The 16,093-nt window shown below is 46.3% G+C and overlaps 1 protein-coding gene across 2 annotated transcripts in view; it reads left to right on the top strand.

The window, feature by feature from the left end:
* The first annotated feature begins 5,715 nt into the window (after nt 1-5,715).
* Nucleotides 5,716-16,093, top strand: part of EDARADD (EDAR associated via death domain) — a 34,826-nt gene continuing 24,448 nt past the window's right edge. The window contains exons 1-2 of one of the 2 annotated variants that reach the window (XM_059715638.1): nt 5,716-5,822; nt 13,611-13,669. In XM_059715638.1, the coding sequence (XP_059571621.1) occupies nt 5,792-5,822; nt 13,611-13,669 (90 nt within the window). In that variant the 5' untranslated portion in view covers nt 5,716-5,791. Of the gene's footprint in view, nt 5,823-6,045; nt 6,311-13,610; nt 13,670-16,093 lie in introns of those variants that run through there. The other variant, XM_059715639.1, reaches the window with a different exon arrangement.

The raw sequence follows: 16,093 nt of genomic DNA on the forward strand, positions 1-16,093 counted from the left end.
TATTGACCTGTTTGAGGAATTTGTATTACTTTCAAATATAATTAAAAACCCAAAAGAAGAGTTTGAATCTTGAAAAAAAAAGTCTTCTACCAAAATGAGTTTGACGGATTGTGCCAATGTGCATGATAAAGATTTCTCAAACAAAACCAGAAAGAGATTTCACATAAACATGTTACAACAAACTCCTCCATTTTAAGAAGAGGGACTTTAAAACACTTATTAAAAATTAGTGTGTTCTGTGGCTTGGATCATAAAAACACTTATGAACCTAAGCCAGTGATTCTCAACCAGTGTGTCACGGCACCCTGGGGTGCCTTGAGATCCTTTCATGTGTGCCACAGGGGGTCATGCAATGTTAGCACTGTTAGGTGTGCAAACATGATTTAGAAGATAAACCCAGACATTTAAAAATAGGAATCCATAGTGTTAAAACCATTCTGACCTGTTGTGGTTTGTCTGAAAAGGCTAGCTGGACTGAAACACATACCTTGTTTCTCTGAAACACAAGAAATGTTCTGCTATTTTCCTGTAGTCAAAAAAAAAAAAGAAGAATGAAAATTCAACTGGCATTTTCCAAGGGTTGCTTTGAGTCTAGCTGGGGGTACCTCAAGTCTAATGAGGGGCTCCTTGCATCTCAAAAAGTTAAGAACCACTGACCTAGGCCCTGTCTGGAAGGAGGCATATACCAATCTACAAGTGCAGATAACTATGGTATTAGGATCTTAAAACTATACAAAGATAATTATTTAAATGTGCAAGCATTTTCAAGATTAGGGAATATGGCTGCATTCTACACTATGGTGTAATACATTTAATATACCTCCTAGCAGCGCAATTGGAATAGTTCATGTGCTGGACTGCAAGTTGGACTTATTTCTTACATATATTGTACAAAGTATCCATGTTATGCTTAAAGTTGAGAGGTAACCTTCATATTCACTTTTCTTTACATAATGGAGAATAACCTGTAGGAACACATGTACTCTGTATGCACAGGGTTGCTGGTTGTAGCCATGTAACTCTCCCTATGCCTGAAGAAGGGTGTTTGCACCTGAAAGCTTGCAAAGCACAATTTTTCAAACTACAGGTTTCCCTCGCTTTATGCGTGTTCTGTATGTGCGAATTTGCTCTTATGCAATGACCGTTTTTATACCAAAAATTCATTATAAGCGAGGTAAATTCACTCTTACGCAATCAGCGTGGTGGAAGCCCATGGTCAGCTGCTTTGTGCGGTGCATTGTGGGAGCAATGTGCACCAAAATATAGTCTCCTGTGTGGATTCCTGCTCCTCGCTTGTTGTCTGCAACATGTGTTTTGGTAGTTGCCATCCCCATTATGGCTTCTATGCATCCCGCTAGCTTATCTCCTACCCTTCTCTGCTGTTGGCGAGTACCAAAATTGTCTTGTAAAGGTGGTAGAAATGGGTCTGGCGGTCAGTACAGTCGAGGTCTTGGAATGTATCCCTATTTGTTACCGTGTAAAGTAGGTTTCCTTTATGTGAAATCGAATTATGTGTCATTTTCCAGGAACACATGTACAGCATAAAGCAAGGTATTTAGTTGGTTTAATAACAGATATCACATTAACCCAAAGAATCTTGTCTGCCTTTTGTATTTACATGCTCATTCATTCAATATTGTAACAGCTGCTTGTCCTAGGGGTGGCTGCAATACCCGCCTTCCTGGTGGCTGCTTAGTAGAGCTGTGAGAAATTTCGCTGGCCGTTTCGTTCCGACACTGTTTCGACCAATTTCGAGGTCGAAACAGCAACATTGGAATGAAACAAAGGCTGTCGAAATAGCTTTGAAATAAAATGAAGCTGGTTGAAATGTTTCAAGAGTCGAAATGTTTCAACCATAGGCTGGGGATTGGAAGTCAGTCCAGCTGGGCTAACTTCCCATCCCCATGCTAGACTGCACCGGGGGTGGGAGGCAGCGGGGCTGCTTCCTGCTGCCCCCCGCTAGATCATGCTGGGGCGGAAGGCAGGCCACTGAGGCTGCTTCCTGGTGCCCTGTGCTAGATTGCACACTCCCGATCTAGCATGGGGCACCGGGAAGCAACCCCTCTGGGCTGCCTCCTGGCCCCAGCGCGATCTAGCGTGGGGCCCCGGGAAGCAGCCCTTCTGGGCTGCCTCTCGGCCCCGGCGTGATCTAGCGCGGGGCCCTGGAAGCAGCCCAGCTGGGCTGACTTCCCATACCCAGCAAAACTCGAAACAGTGTCAAAACAGCCTGCTGTTTGGATGGAACGGAACAGAACAGCTGTTTTGACTCAAAATGAAATTTGAGACGAAACAATTGTTCCTTTGAACCGTTGAAACACAAGGCAAAATGGAACAGTGCCGTTTCGCACAGTCCTAGCCCTTACCTAGTCTGTCTCTCTTTGGGCACTCTCCTCTTCACTCACCCACCACACCTTGATGTTATTATCTTTTAAGGAAAGGGAGGCTGCCCCAGGGCTTCCCAAGCCTGATTTTACTCTCATGACCACAGGCATCCATGGTCATTGCCTTAAGGGCTAATTAAGTGACTCCAACCATCCCTTACACCATATCCATTAGTCACAGATGTTATTATCTCAATTAACTGCCTTCTTGGGCCATGGCCTCAATTCTTGTGACTGGGTCTCCCTTCACAGGCCCTGTGCTTATTCTCAGCTACTCCCTGCTATGATTTCCAGGCTTGCCTGCTTCTCGCTACAGCTTTGCCTCTTGTATTACTCCGAAGCATAGCCTCACTGCCTGTAGTCCCCACTCAGTCACTTCACCTCTGCTGGATGTTCCCAAGCACTGCATCCCACCCTATCAGGCTCCTGTCTCTGGGCTCCTTTGCCCTGCCTCTGTCTCTCTCTGGACTATGGACCACTGGCCCTGATCTCTGGGCTCCTTTGCCCTGTTCCTGGGCTCCGGCCTTGCTCCGGGGCCAGCTGAAACCATCTCCACCCCACACTCTTTCTCACAAGCCTCCAGTGCTACTTACCCCAGCTCAGCTGTTAGCCAGGGGCCTGGCTGCAGCCCTGCTGTTCAGGAGCTCTTCTCTGTAGGGCTCTGAGAGCTAGATGAACTTACATACTTAAAGCTTGGCCCCTTGCCAGTTACGAGACTCCCCTGATTGCCACCTGAGACCTCAATACAGCCTCATCTCCTCTTAAAATGATAGATGCACATTAAGTGTCCTGTCACAAATACTTATCTGTGAACAAACATACATTTGATTCCCAACCACTGCGCTGCGCAGGGGCAGATCTGAGGGAGGGTGGGTGGCAGGGGGAGAAGAGGTGCACTGGTGCACTTACATCCTCCTTTGATTCCTGCTTCACTCAAAATTTAAAACCAACTACCTAGAAACGGCAGCAGCATTTCTAGTCAGGCAGTACTGAAGGGATCACTTGATTTCATGGGTCATCATCTACCTGATCCCTTCTTAGTTCTTTATTCCAAGGATGTTAACAACCCTCTCTTCTTTTTAATGGTCTTGCTGTTCCACCAGTCCAGCTAGCCTTTGTTCTGCCATTCTGCTGTGGTAGCTGTTCCTGGTCATAAACCTCCTATTTCACAGCCCTGTGGATTTGTTTTAACTCATTCCAATGACGTCATATTTGTTTCCGCTTCCATCTCAAACTGAATAATGCAGCACTGGGCTCCTAGCCTATTCATAAAGTTTCTAGTTTCTTTTTAACTGGAGAAAAATGTGTGTTGTGTTATATGTGATGATGCATCTCACTGTCTGCACCCCCATTTTTCAAAACCATAGATCCACCCATGAGAATGGATAAGAAGAATCAGAGAGAAGTGGGGCTAGAAAGGATGTCTAGAGCGCATGTAGTCCAACCCCTTGCCCGAGTCAGGACCATCCCTATCCAAACCCTCCTATACAATCCATCATTTAAACCAGGGGTAGGCAAAATGGCAGCCCTGGCCCTCCATGGCCAAGGCTGGTATCTTGCAGCGGCGACAGCGTGGTCCAGAGCTGGGGCAGAGCCACAAGCTGCTGCCCACACACCCCAGGTAGAAGACTGCAACTCTGCCCCAGTTCCAGACCATGCTGACACCACCACAAGACCCGGAACAGCTCCCCACCAAGTTGTGCACCCTGTTAGTGCTGCTGAGGCAGGTTTCCATGGAAACCCTGGCCTCACCCTGTCAGGGCCCCTGCTGCTGCTGCTGGGGTCTCCATGGAATGCAGGCAGGGGCTGCTGGGAAATAGAGTTCACCATGGCCCTGTTCTGGCTCACAGGCTGGACTTTGCCCATTCTGATATAAGCTCTACTTAAGCCTACAGTCAACCCTAACACAACACCCAAACCTGCCACAGATAACGCAGGGGAACCAGGGCAGCTAAGAAAGCCAGGCAAAGTTGAAGCACGTTTCCCAGCTCCCAGTATGCCCTGCACTTACAAAGAACAAGCTGTGGTGACATTTCTAAAAATGCCTCCAGTCAAATAAGCTTGAGAGAGAGGAGAAAACCGGCAGCCATTTATTTGAAAGGGAAAAGCCCCAGTTAATTACTGAATCTTAACCACATTTCAAAGGGACGATTTCAAAGCAACTTTTGCGCCTCTTTTTCAGCATGTAGCAGTAGCAGCTCAGAGTGCAAAAGAGCTGATCTTTAGATATGCTTTCTCCTTCCAGAGCGCGGGGACCTGGGGCTCTGCAAGAGCTGGAACAGACGGGCAGTATCGGAGCCTCACGACACCTCTGCAGAGCGGGTCGTTGAGGTTGTGCTCCATGAATAGCCGGAGCCATGCTGCAGGAAGGGCCCTGGCATGGGTACCCCAGGGTAACTGGGTACCAGAGGGAAACTGCAATCCAATTCCTAGGCTCTTGTTTTGCATGGGCAGTGCATTGCCCTGAGACCCTTGGGGAGGCCAGCACTGGGAGGGTGCAAGGGAAACCCCAGGCTTTCCCCCTGGAACACAGAGAGCCTTCAAACCAGCCTGCCCTGCTATGGGCCAAGCCTGCAGGGCTGCTTTCCTCACCTTGATTCACTCCTATCTCCAAGCAGAATATCATTGGGCAGTGTCCGCTTGTTCCTTGGACTCATTTGCAGGCCAGCAGGCGCTGTCCAGCGTGCTCTGCTCTGTGTCCCCACTCCACATGCTTATTTTGCGCCTCTGCCCTGCACTCCCATCCCTGCTTTTCATTCTTTGTCCCACAAACTCTGTTGTCCCCTTTTCCTCCAGCCTCCCAGCCTAAGGGAGGCCAACAAGCGACTTAGTGGTAGCACCCTGGCGTGGAAGTTCAAAGCCCGCAATGACAGTCCATCCTCGCCCCGCGCACAGATCTGGGGGGCACACGTATTTGCCTGGGAGCGCACATAGCAGTGGGAGCTCTGTCTGGCACCCTGCTCCTGCTGGATAGCACCTGTCAGCACCCCTTCACTTCAGTGCCCAAGGTGGTCACCCTCCTTACCCCCCTTGCTATGGCACTGCTTAGTGGGGTAGACTCGGGCGTTATTTTAAAGGTGGACAAAGAGTGCAGCGAGCCCAGCTCTTGGGGATATGTCTCCGGAGTCCAAAAAGCAAGGAGGGCTGAGCGGGCACTTTCTGAGGGGGAGGAGGGCGGGCGGCCCGACCCCTCACGTGCAGGCGCAGGTGGAGGCACTGGGCCGGGCGGGGGGGCCGGGCCCGCGCCCCACCTGGCGCCCCTCCCGCAGGCCGCGCAGGGGGGCTGCTCCAGCCCCAGCAGGAAGTGCTGTAGGAGCGAGTCGCGGCTCGGATCCGGGGTGGGGAAGGAGAGAGGGAGGGAGGGAGGCAGGGCCCACCGCTCGTCCCACTGCCTCCCCGCCCGCGCCCCCATGGCCTCGCTGCAGGACTCGGCGCCCCAAGGTAAGGGCGCGCCGTGCGCACGTGTGTCCGGGGGCTCCGGCCTGCCACCCGGCTCGGGGCAGGGCCGCTGCCGGACTGCACCCCCCGCCACCCCGGGGGAGAGAGGTGTCGGGCACGTAGCAGCAGGCTCGCCGCGCCGCGCCGCTCCGGGGCTTCGCCTTCCCAGCGCGCCGCGCCGCGCCGCGCCCGCCTCGCCTCGCCTCGCCTCGCCCCACAGGGTCCCCCGGGCGCTTTCTAGCAGCTCCGCTCCCACGAGCGTCGGCCTCCTGTAGCCGCGCGGGCACAGCAGGCTGCCCCCCAGCAACTGCACCGGCGTCCCCACTCCGCCAGGCTCGCAGGAGGGCCGGGGGCGAAACTGGGCTTCTTTTAATTTGCTGGATCTTAACTGGGATTACGAAAAGGTGGGGGTGCTGGACTCTCCCCACTGGGTTTTACTGCCCGGGTGGGGTCACTTAGCACCACTGAGCTACAGCTGGAATCCGTGCCAGGTAAAACTAACAAAAAGCCACTTTTTTCCCCGATCAAGCCAGGTCCTTGAATGGCTGCGGCGTTGCTTCCTAACACAAATGACCGTAAATTTGAGTGCCTAATTTTAAGAGGGATATATATGTATATGTATGTTTGTATGTATGTATGCATATATATGTATATGTATGTATGCATATGTGTGTGTAGATGTGTATATGTATGTGTGTGTGTGGATATGTGTATATGTATAGATTTATTTATTTATTTATTTTGCAGCTGTCTAGTTGGTCTAATGAAGATATCACCTCTAGCACACTGATTGACTTTTAAGAGTGAATTTGAAAACCTGGATTCTTGGTCAGAGAGTGGCAGAGTTTTAGACAGGTGCCAGCTGAAATGTACACACAGAAATAAGATATAGGGCTGGGTTCAGCAAAGATCAGAGTATAATGGGAAATACTTCTCTGCATTTCTTTGTTTCATATTCATATCTTGAATTCATCTGCCGTTAGTTGAGCCCTGATCAGAGCCTCATTGCTGATGAGGGCAGTGTGTCTTAGGGCTTGTGTATAAGCACCAAACTGGTGATGACACCAGGCTGGGTGGAGTAATGTGATATGCTGAAGGGTCGGGCTAGGATTCAGAGTGATAATGACAAATTGGAGGATTGGATCAGAAGAAATCTCCTGAGGTTCAACAAGGAGAAGTCCAAAGTTCTGCACTTAGGCTGGAACAATCCCATGCACTGCTGCAGCCTGGGGGCTGACTGCTGGGCAGCAGCTCTGCAGAGAAGGACCTGGTAGTTACAGCGGACAATAAGCTGAATATGTGTCAACAGTGTGCCCTTGTTGCTGTTAGCCCAGCTTACTGGGCTGGGCTGCATAGGAGTGTTGTCAGCAGATTGAAGGAAGTGATTATTCTTTTCTATTAAACACTGGTGAGGCCACATCTGTAGTATTGTGTTCAGTTTTGACTACCCCACTACAGAAAGGATGTAGATAAATTGGGGAGAGTCCATCAGAGGGCAACAAGAATGGTTAGAGGGCTGGGGAATGTGATTTATGAGGAGAGGGTGAGGGAGCTGGACTTATTTAGCCTGGAGAAGAGAAGACTGAGGGGGGGGGATTTAAAAGCAGCCTTCAACTACCTGAAGAGGGGTTTGAAAGAGGATGGAGCTGGGCTGTTCTCAGTGGTGGCAGACGACAGAACAAGGAACAGTGGTCTCAGGTTGCAGCAAGGGGAAGTTTAGGTTAGTTACTAGGAAAAACTTCCTCATGCGGAGGTTAGTAAAGCACTGGAACAGGTTATGCAGAGAGGTTGTGTAGAATCTCCATCCTGGGAGGTTTTTAACCTGGCTAGACAAAGCCTTGACTGGAGTGATATAGCTGGGGACAGTCCTGCTTTGAACAGGAGGTTAGGCTAGCTGACCTCCTGAGGTCCCTTACAGCTGTAATTTTCTATGATTCTCTGATTCTGTACAACAAAAGTATTAATTCTGATGCAAATGCATCATATAGTTGGAGCAGTGATTTTCAACCACATTAGACTCAAGGTACCCTTTGTTAGACACAGAGCAGCCCTCAGAAAATGCTGGCTCTTAGTTTTCACTTGTTTTTTGACTACAGAAAAATAATAGAGCAATTCTGTTACAAAAAAACTCAGAAAGACCATGAGAAGTCAAAATAGTTCCTATTCGAAATCTTTGGGTTTATCTTGTGAATCGTGTTTGCACACCTAAGAGTGCTAATGTAGTGCTGCACCCCAGGGAGCCTTGGCACCTTAGTTGAGAATCATTGAGTTAAACTAATACGAACCCTAAGGTGGATAACTTGCATTGTTATAAAGCAGGATTTACACCAGTGTAGCTTAATTGGGTGATTCAATTTGTCCTGTGTAAGTTTCACTGTGCACCGATGTCATTTGGAGCACATTACAGGAAAGGAGCTACACTGTTGGGTAGAGCACTGTCTCTGCACTATCTAAGGTTGAGAACTCATTTCTATTTCCAGTTAGATTTTTATAAGTGTTCCAAAATGCATCTGCTTACTTGGATTGCCTTAATATTTGGGTTGTCAACTAGCAGAGGCATAGCAGGTTCATTCAGTGTCAGGGACAGCAGGGCGCTGAGGGACAGCAGGGCGCTGAGGACATACTGAACTCTGTAGATAACAGGGGAAGGGGAAGGGAAGGCTTACTTGCCCAGGGTCTCTGCACACTGAAATCAAGTGCTGCTGCTGCTACTACCAGCTATGAAGCATTGTCAGCTCTTGTGGCAGCAGCCTGTGGCATGGGCTCCCAGGGATCCACGCTTGGTGCCCTGTTCATTTCCTCCCTAGTCCAGATATGCTACTGGGAGCAGGGCTGTACCTGCTATGGCCAAGGCTCCCCAGGTGGGAGGAGGAACACCATTCCACTTGCCCTCCTGCCCCCAAATACACTGTTGCATATAGGACTGTGCTGCCCAGCTCCTATGCTGGAGCAAAGACTCCTGGGAAGGGGTACTCTGGCATCCCCTAGCAGTCAGCACCCTGCTTGCATCCCTCCCTACTTATGCTACTGCCAGCTAGGTTTCATGTTCCAAATTTGGATCATGCAAGGCATTCCAGAGATACAGCTCCACGCTCCTTCTCCCCCGTCCCTCAGTCTTTTCTTCAGGTATACTGATTCTGCCAACATTTTTTACTCACCATGGAAGAACCAACTATGGATTTGATTGGCACCAAGACGTTCTAAATCTCTTGATATTTGCCCACCATAGTTGTGTCTGCCACTAAACCTTTGGGGAAGGAATAGGGAACATAATAGTCAACAATGAGTGAAGCTGTACAGATAGAAGCTAAATACTCCTACACAAAATATCCGAAACTGCACAACTATAGACAGAGTTCTGCACCTTCTACATTCACATGATCTGGTTGGCTCAAAGGGACCTGTAGTACTTATTGAACCTGACCTATACCCGGTCATTGTCAGTTTAAATCTGACTGTGGACAGAAATTTGGAAAAAAAAAACCACCTAAAAAGACATAGACACATTGCCACATATGCCCTTTTTCGAAGTGGGTTGGGAGTTGAGTTGCCATTTGGGCTTCAAGAGAACAAAATTACAAAAATTACAGCATTCCTTACTGAAGTAACTAGAGTATGATATCCTATGGCTTATTTTACACTGTGGATCAGACCAGGCCTCTGGTCCCTTTTGGCATTGACGTTTCTGAAACGATTAACATTTTGCTGAGTCAAAATCGGGGCATTCCATGCCAAGTACTTTCTGAAATCTGTAACTTCCTTTCCTTTCCTTTTAATCATTAATTTCCAGCTATACAAAATGGCTTGTACAATATCTTGTGAAAATCTTTATTTCTAGTTAAATGCTGTAATTCAACAAAAGTAACAGAAGAGAAACTGAGGTATAGGACGGAAGAAAAGTTTTCAGATGAGACTTAAAATGACTGGAACAATGTGCCAGAAATATACTAAGTGTCTAATTGTCAGTTACTTCATCCATACACATGAGAGCTGGGAAAGCAAAGGTAACTCAAAGCTGTTTTTGTGTCCTCTGTATTCTGGGTCTACCCAGTCCCCATTGTAAAATATAGCAACCTTGGATCTACTACAATTTGCTTACTGCTTCATAGGGTACTTGTGAACGTTGTGAAGCAAAGAATAACTGTATTGCAATGGGCCATATCCTCGACAGCCTTTATTCCAGCCATACCAGATAGGGAGATGGTTTGTGCCATGAACCTTGCAGGGGTCCATTTTATATGCCCTTTTACTTTGCCAGGGCAGCATAATGAAACTGAAATCTAACTAAGAATCAGACCCAGGAAGTCTACTCCAAACAGGAGCTGCAAAGGAGGTCTCTGGTACAACCTCTGGCAATGACGTCTCAAATGATGTATCTCCATAAGCAGCTAGCCTTTGCCGCCCTGCTTGATCAGGGTGGTCCAACACATCTGGCCCCATGGACCAGATGGGAGGCAGGGCTAGTCAGTGGGCTGAGCTGGATCCACAAACTGGCCACACACACACCAGCACACAGGACCAGCCTGACATGGGCAGCACCAGACTGGGGTTCGCGTGGAGCTGGCGGAGGGTCTGTGCTGCATGAAGCGCCCATGCCGGATTAGCCCTGCATGCTGGCTGCAATGCATGGAGCTGGTCTTTCGGCCTAATCCGGACTGCCGTAGAGCCAGCATGCCGGGCTGGTCTGGCAGGGTGTTGCATGCTTCAGCACATGTCCCAGATCCATTCCCTGTGCTGTGTACAGCATGCCAGGTCCAGCCCAGCAGGGTTGGTCTGTGGGCCCTATCTGACCCTAGAGCCAGCCTGCGGGGCTGGTCTAGTGTGGGTTCTACATGCACGTGCCAGACCAGCTCTGTGTGCTGCATGCAGTGCATGAGGCTGGGGTCGGTGAGGTCTGAGACCCACACACTGGCTCCTAGGGCTGCATGAACTGATTCTGGCCTGTGGGTCATATCTTTGACAACCCTGCTCTAACTATTTTATCAGAGATGTTATTCAGCATGCAGAGGAGCCTGACAACCTTGGTGTTCTTTTAATATATTTTATTTGTATGGAACTTTTACAATAAGGAAAAAAAAGCAAAACCCCAAAGTCCATCCAGTGGAATCATGTTTTTACCAATATGGATTCCCCACCAGGTTGAAACTGTTAGATTTACCACACAGATTACTGTCAGCTGAGCTTAAGGCATAATGGCTGGTGGCATACCTAGAGTGGGGAAACTGGGCAACTGCCCTGGGGCCAACCTAAGCGGGGTGCAAAGAAAAATAGCAGCAGGTGGCACTCATGTAATTGTATTCATGGTGGCAACTAGAAGTTGCTGCTGCCCTTGTACCCAGGGCACCTGGCAGTTTCCCTACACTGCTAGTAATGGAAATAATAGGTCATCATCTGTGTGAAATAGCACTGGAGGAGGAGGTGGCACACACTTTGTCACTGGGTTTCAGAGAGATCTGCAGACATCATGGGAACAGCAAGATGCAGGGATCTGGAGGCTCATCCAGGTTGTGCAGTGAAGTGTGTGGTAGTGGGCACAGATCATTCTTCTAGTTCCACCAGGCTGGAGCCCTTGTGTCCCATCCCCTCTGACCTGCCTCCATCCTGGACCTGTCTCTTCCCTTCCTCTGGCTCTGCATCTAATTCCCAGTCTCTTTGCCTATTAGTCCTGTCTTAGATATTTATATAGCCTCCATTACCATAGTATTTGAGCACCTCACAATCTTTAATATATTAATCTTCATAACATTCCTGTAAGGTAGGTAAAATCCTCTCCCCTTTTTGGTTCCAGCCTCACCAAACTCCTTGTCTTAATATGTTTTCTCTCCAGTCAGCTGACTTATGTTCTCTCGCTTCTGAATCAGGCACCTTCTGCCTCTAAGCTACCTGAGTGCCTGCAGGACAGGCTTTTCTTTGAGGAGCTGTAGTATTCTCAGGCTTTGCAATAGGCTTCTAAACTTTGGCAAGCAGCTGGCCTTAGCGATAAGGGATATTATGCCTTTTGGTATTCCTATGAAATGTTGCGTATATTTTGCCAAGTTCTAAGCGTTTGTAATATTGCAGCTTGCACACACTCGGGGAAAAATTGCTTAGAATTTAGCAGCTAAAATCTCCAGATTCTGTGCTTAGGTCTCTTAGAGATGATCACAATACACATGTTCTACCCACCCAGACTGAGCATTGAACAACCCTGGTCTTGCTCAGAAGTACTTTTAATTTATTGGGCCAGGGTGAACCTGGATACTAAAACTGTGAGCCTGAGCAAGGGGCCAGGTGATGACCAGTCTGTGTCTTTTGATTGTTGTTGTCGAAACTGTGGTTTAGAAATACTTAGGTGTCTTTTTCCTAGACTTGCCATCTCTATTTTCAAACCTACTTCATCTTTTGGTCTGATAATTTTTTTACATGTCAGCATATTTTTTACATGTATACTTTGCCATATAATGTCACAGTGAAATGATTGGAATCTCTTACTTCCAGTGTCATAAAGTCACTTTTATTGACTTTAATCAAAAATAGGCTAAAAAAAGGCAATTTTAGTACTCTTCTTCCCCATGGTTAGGTTGCAGCAGTAGGCTAGTAACCATGCAGCCCATTTTTATGTCAAGGCTTAGTTTTCATATGATGAGCTTTGTTTTTCATTTCCTCAGTTAGATGAACTGTGAACTGAGACACTGGTTAGAGAAAAGAGAGAGAGCAGGTAATATTTACCTAACTTAGCATCTTTGGGAAAATCATGAAATAATATCTGGCATTTCCTGATTGGAAAGTGGGCCACTGGATCTTTTGGGGCAAGGGTGAGAATAATGAAGAGCAAACCTCTTACCTGCCCAAAACCTGCGACGTTGGTTCAAATACTATTCATAATTTATGCTGAGATGCTTTGCACCCACAGAAGATCCTTCTCTATGGAGACAGGGTGTTAAATCTTGGTTTCTGTTTTTGGCTCTGCCACTAACGCATTGCATAGCCTTGGTCAAGAATCAACCATTATGCTGCAGTTTAGCTGTTAGTAAAAGGGGGTAATAATGACTTGCCAGTGAGATTCTTAGAAATAAGTGTTTTGGTGTCCTTTGGCAGATAGTGTTATTTGCATAAATGTGATATCTTTTATTAGACCAACTGAATAGTTGGAAAATTGTTCTTTGCAAGCTTTCAGGCACAGGTGCCCTTCCTCAGGCATAGGGACAGTCTGCCAGTCTTTGTCTTGTTTCTAGGGTCTGAATAGACATCCTGTGATAGAATAGATAATAGAATAGATGCCCGAACTGGTATCCTTTGGCAGAGGCACCAGTGAACATACACAAATGTTGTGACACATAAAAATAACGTATAGAGTATCTCAACCTTTACTCCAAACATGCTTTTCCATTAGGTTTTGAGTTATAATCTATATAATGTTAGTTGTCCTGAGTATTATATTTTTCCCAGGACAAGAGTACCTTATTGTATAGAGTAGACTGCTAATGAGTAACTAATTACTGACATTCTGAAAGAGGATTTTTTGTTTGGTTGCTTCTCTTTGCTTCCAGCTGTTTAGTTGGGTTTGTTTATTGCTGAATTCTTTATTAATTAAAAATAAAATATTAATTTGAACCTATTGTTATTAGCTGTGTAACTGTATTTAATTAAACTATTTCATACTTTGTCGCATTTTCCTATACCAAATGAAGTTTTACATAACTGCTGTACAGAGAAACTCATCTCTTGATTGGAAAATGAAAAAAAATATGAGTGTCCAGACAAAATTATTTGGAGGATGATAACAAGGGAATGCTTGCTTATTTCTGGTAGATCATGCTGAAAAAGAGCCAGTGGAAGATACAGATCCAAGCACTTTTTCCTTAGAAATGGTAAGTGCATTTGATTTTGGTATAATAAAATGCATTTTAATATTTTATGTGTAGCTTTTCAGCTAGGTAACACTGACGTAGGCTTAACATCTTTAAATTAGGTACACATGCAATGGTTTTGGTAACCTTTATTACTGAACCCAATAAAACTTTATCTAGGTAACAACCTTTCTGTTGTCTATAGAAATATGAATGAGTACATTCCATAAATATCCTAGTGGACTCCAAGATGAACATGAGTTGTCAGTGTGACGAAGTCATCAGGAAAGCTAATGGCACTTTATCGTGCATCAGCAGATGCATGACAAATAGATCCAAGGAGGTGATACTTCCCCTCTATCGGGCGCTGGTCAGACCGCAGTTGGAATACTGTGTGCAATTTTGGATGCCGCACTTCAAGAGGGATGTGGATAACCTGGAGAGGGTCCAGAGAAGGCCCACTCGTATGGTTAAGGGCTTGCAGGACAAGCCCTACGAGGAGAGACTAGAGAACCTGGACCTTTTCAGCCTCCGCAAGAGAAGGTTGAGAGGCGACCTTGTGGCTGCCTATAAGTTCATCATGGGGGCACAGAAGGGAATTGGTGAGGCTTTACTCACCAAGGTGCCCCTGCGGGTTACAGGAAATAATGGCCATAAGCTAGCAGAGAGCAGATTTAGATTGGACATAAGGAAGAACTTCTTCACAGTTCGAGTGGCCAAAGTCTAGAATGGGCTTCCAAGGGAGGTGGTGCTCTCCCCTACCCTGGGGGTCTTCAAGAGGAGGTTAGATAGTCATCTAGCTGGGGTCATCTAAACCCAGCACTCTTTCCTGCCCATGCAGGGGGTCGGACTCGATGATCTATTGAGGTCCCTTCCGACCCTAACATCTATGAATCTATGAATATGTTTAGATTAACAGATGTCTGTGTGTGAAATCAACATTTAGATTGTAATCACTCTGGGAACTCTTTCCTATTATGCGCTTATATAGTGCCTGGCATGCTTAATTTTGGGTTGGGGTCTCTATGTCCTACTGTGTTCCAAATGTTTATAAAAATAATAATTCAGAAGAACAAGATCTGAACTATGACTCTCCCCTGGTATTGGTGTGAGCCACAAGATCATCAAATGATAAATTTAGATATTGCTTGCGTGTTGTCTCAGCCTTTCCGTTAAATACAGCATCTGATGAGGAGATAAGGCGTTAGAAAGGCAGAAGACAAAAGTGTATGCCATGCATGGTGAACTGAGGGAAGAGCGCAAACAACATTTATTCAGTTTTGCTGACAAGGAAGCAGCCACCCTTCACCTCAGGCTTTTCTTTTTCGGCGTGTCTTAAGTTATTCAGACAAACAAGTCTTATGCTGGGACAAGGAGTACATCGGGTAAAAGGAATATTAAAAGCCTTGTAATCTTTAGAGAATTTTTTGAACTTGAGTGTAGTATGTGTATGCTGGGCAACAACAGATAAGAGGCTGATGATAACATTATTGTTATATTAGGCAGCACAGAGAAGATTTCTGTATAATGTAGCGATACGGTTGTTTATAAAAGTACCTTATCTTATTTACGAGATATGAGTTTCTTCATGTGGCATATGGATAACAAGTATGTAAGCTATTACTTTCCCTGGGTTTTGTCTTTCTAATCTGAAGTTTGTAGTGGAGGGTCAGAAGAAACTTGAATGGGGATATAAATATTGACCTTAACCTGTGGCTTTTTGGGCAGGTAGTTTAGTAAATTAACCCCAATCCTGTATTGGGATCCATAGTTACATGGATGGAGGTTCCACACTGGGGTCCACAGCAGCTCTGAGCCTATGTGGAATCCCATTGCAGCTATGGGACAACAGAGTTCCATCGTAGTAGACCTTGATTTACTTAGATATTTATGACCATTTTTGTGGCTTGTGACTGGTTAAATTAACAAAAATGATCGTACTAAGGAAACTTTCAAGAAAAGTGGGAAGGAGTTACTCTCTGCTTGACATAAATATAGGATACTTTTAAGTACATATGTATATATGTCTGTGAGAAATGTATGTATTTCAAAATTAGGAGGACTTTAATTATGGAAAGTAAGACTTTCTTTAAAAAACTGAGGAAGGATTCCTATAGTAGACAGTGGACACAGTAATGTCTATTAGAGCTGTGTTTCCCAACCAGTGTGCCGCAGCACAAAAGTGTGCTGTCAGAAATGAACAGGTATGCCGTGGAATTTTGCCATGGCAATGAGCTACGATAGGTATGAGGATGGGGAATGCCTTAACAGGTGTGCCACAGAAAATTTTTATTAAGGTAAGTGTGCCTTGGGCTGGAAAAAGGTTGGGAAACACTGTATTAGAGGTCATATTGCAGGAGGCAGGTGGCTACGTATAATAGTAAACTACAGCATAGAAATCTGAATGCATCTTTGTGCTGTAAATCAGCAGACAGGTCCTTAAAC

The sequence above is a fragment of the Alligator mississippiensis genome, chromosome 1, assembly GCF_030867095.1.
Source record: "Alligator mississippiensis isolate rAllMis1 chromosome 1, rAllMis1, whole genome shotgun sequence".
Classification (NCBI taxonomy): domain Eukaryota; kingdom Metazoa; phylum Chordata; order Crocodylia; family Alligatoridae; genus Alligator; species Alligator mississippiensis.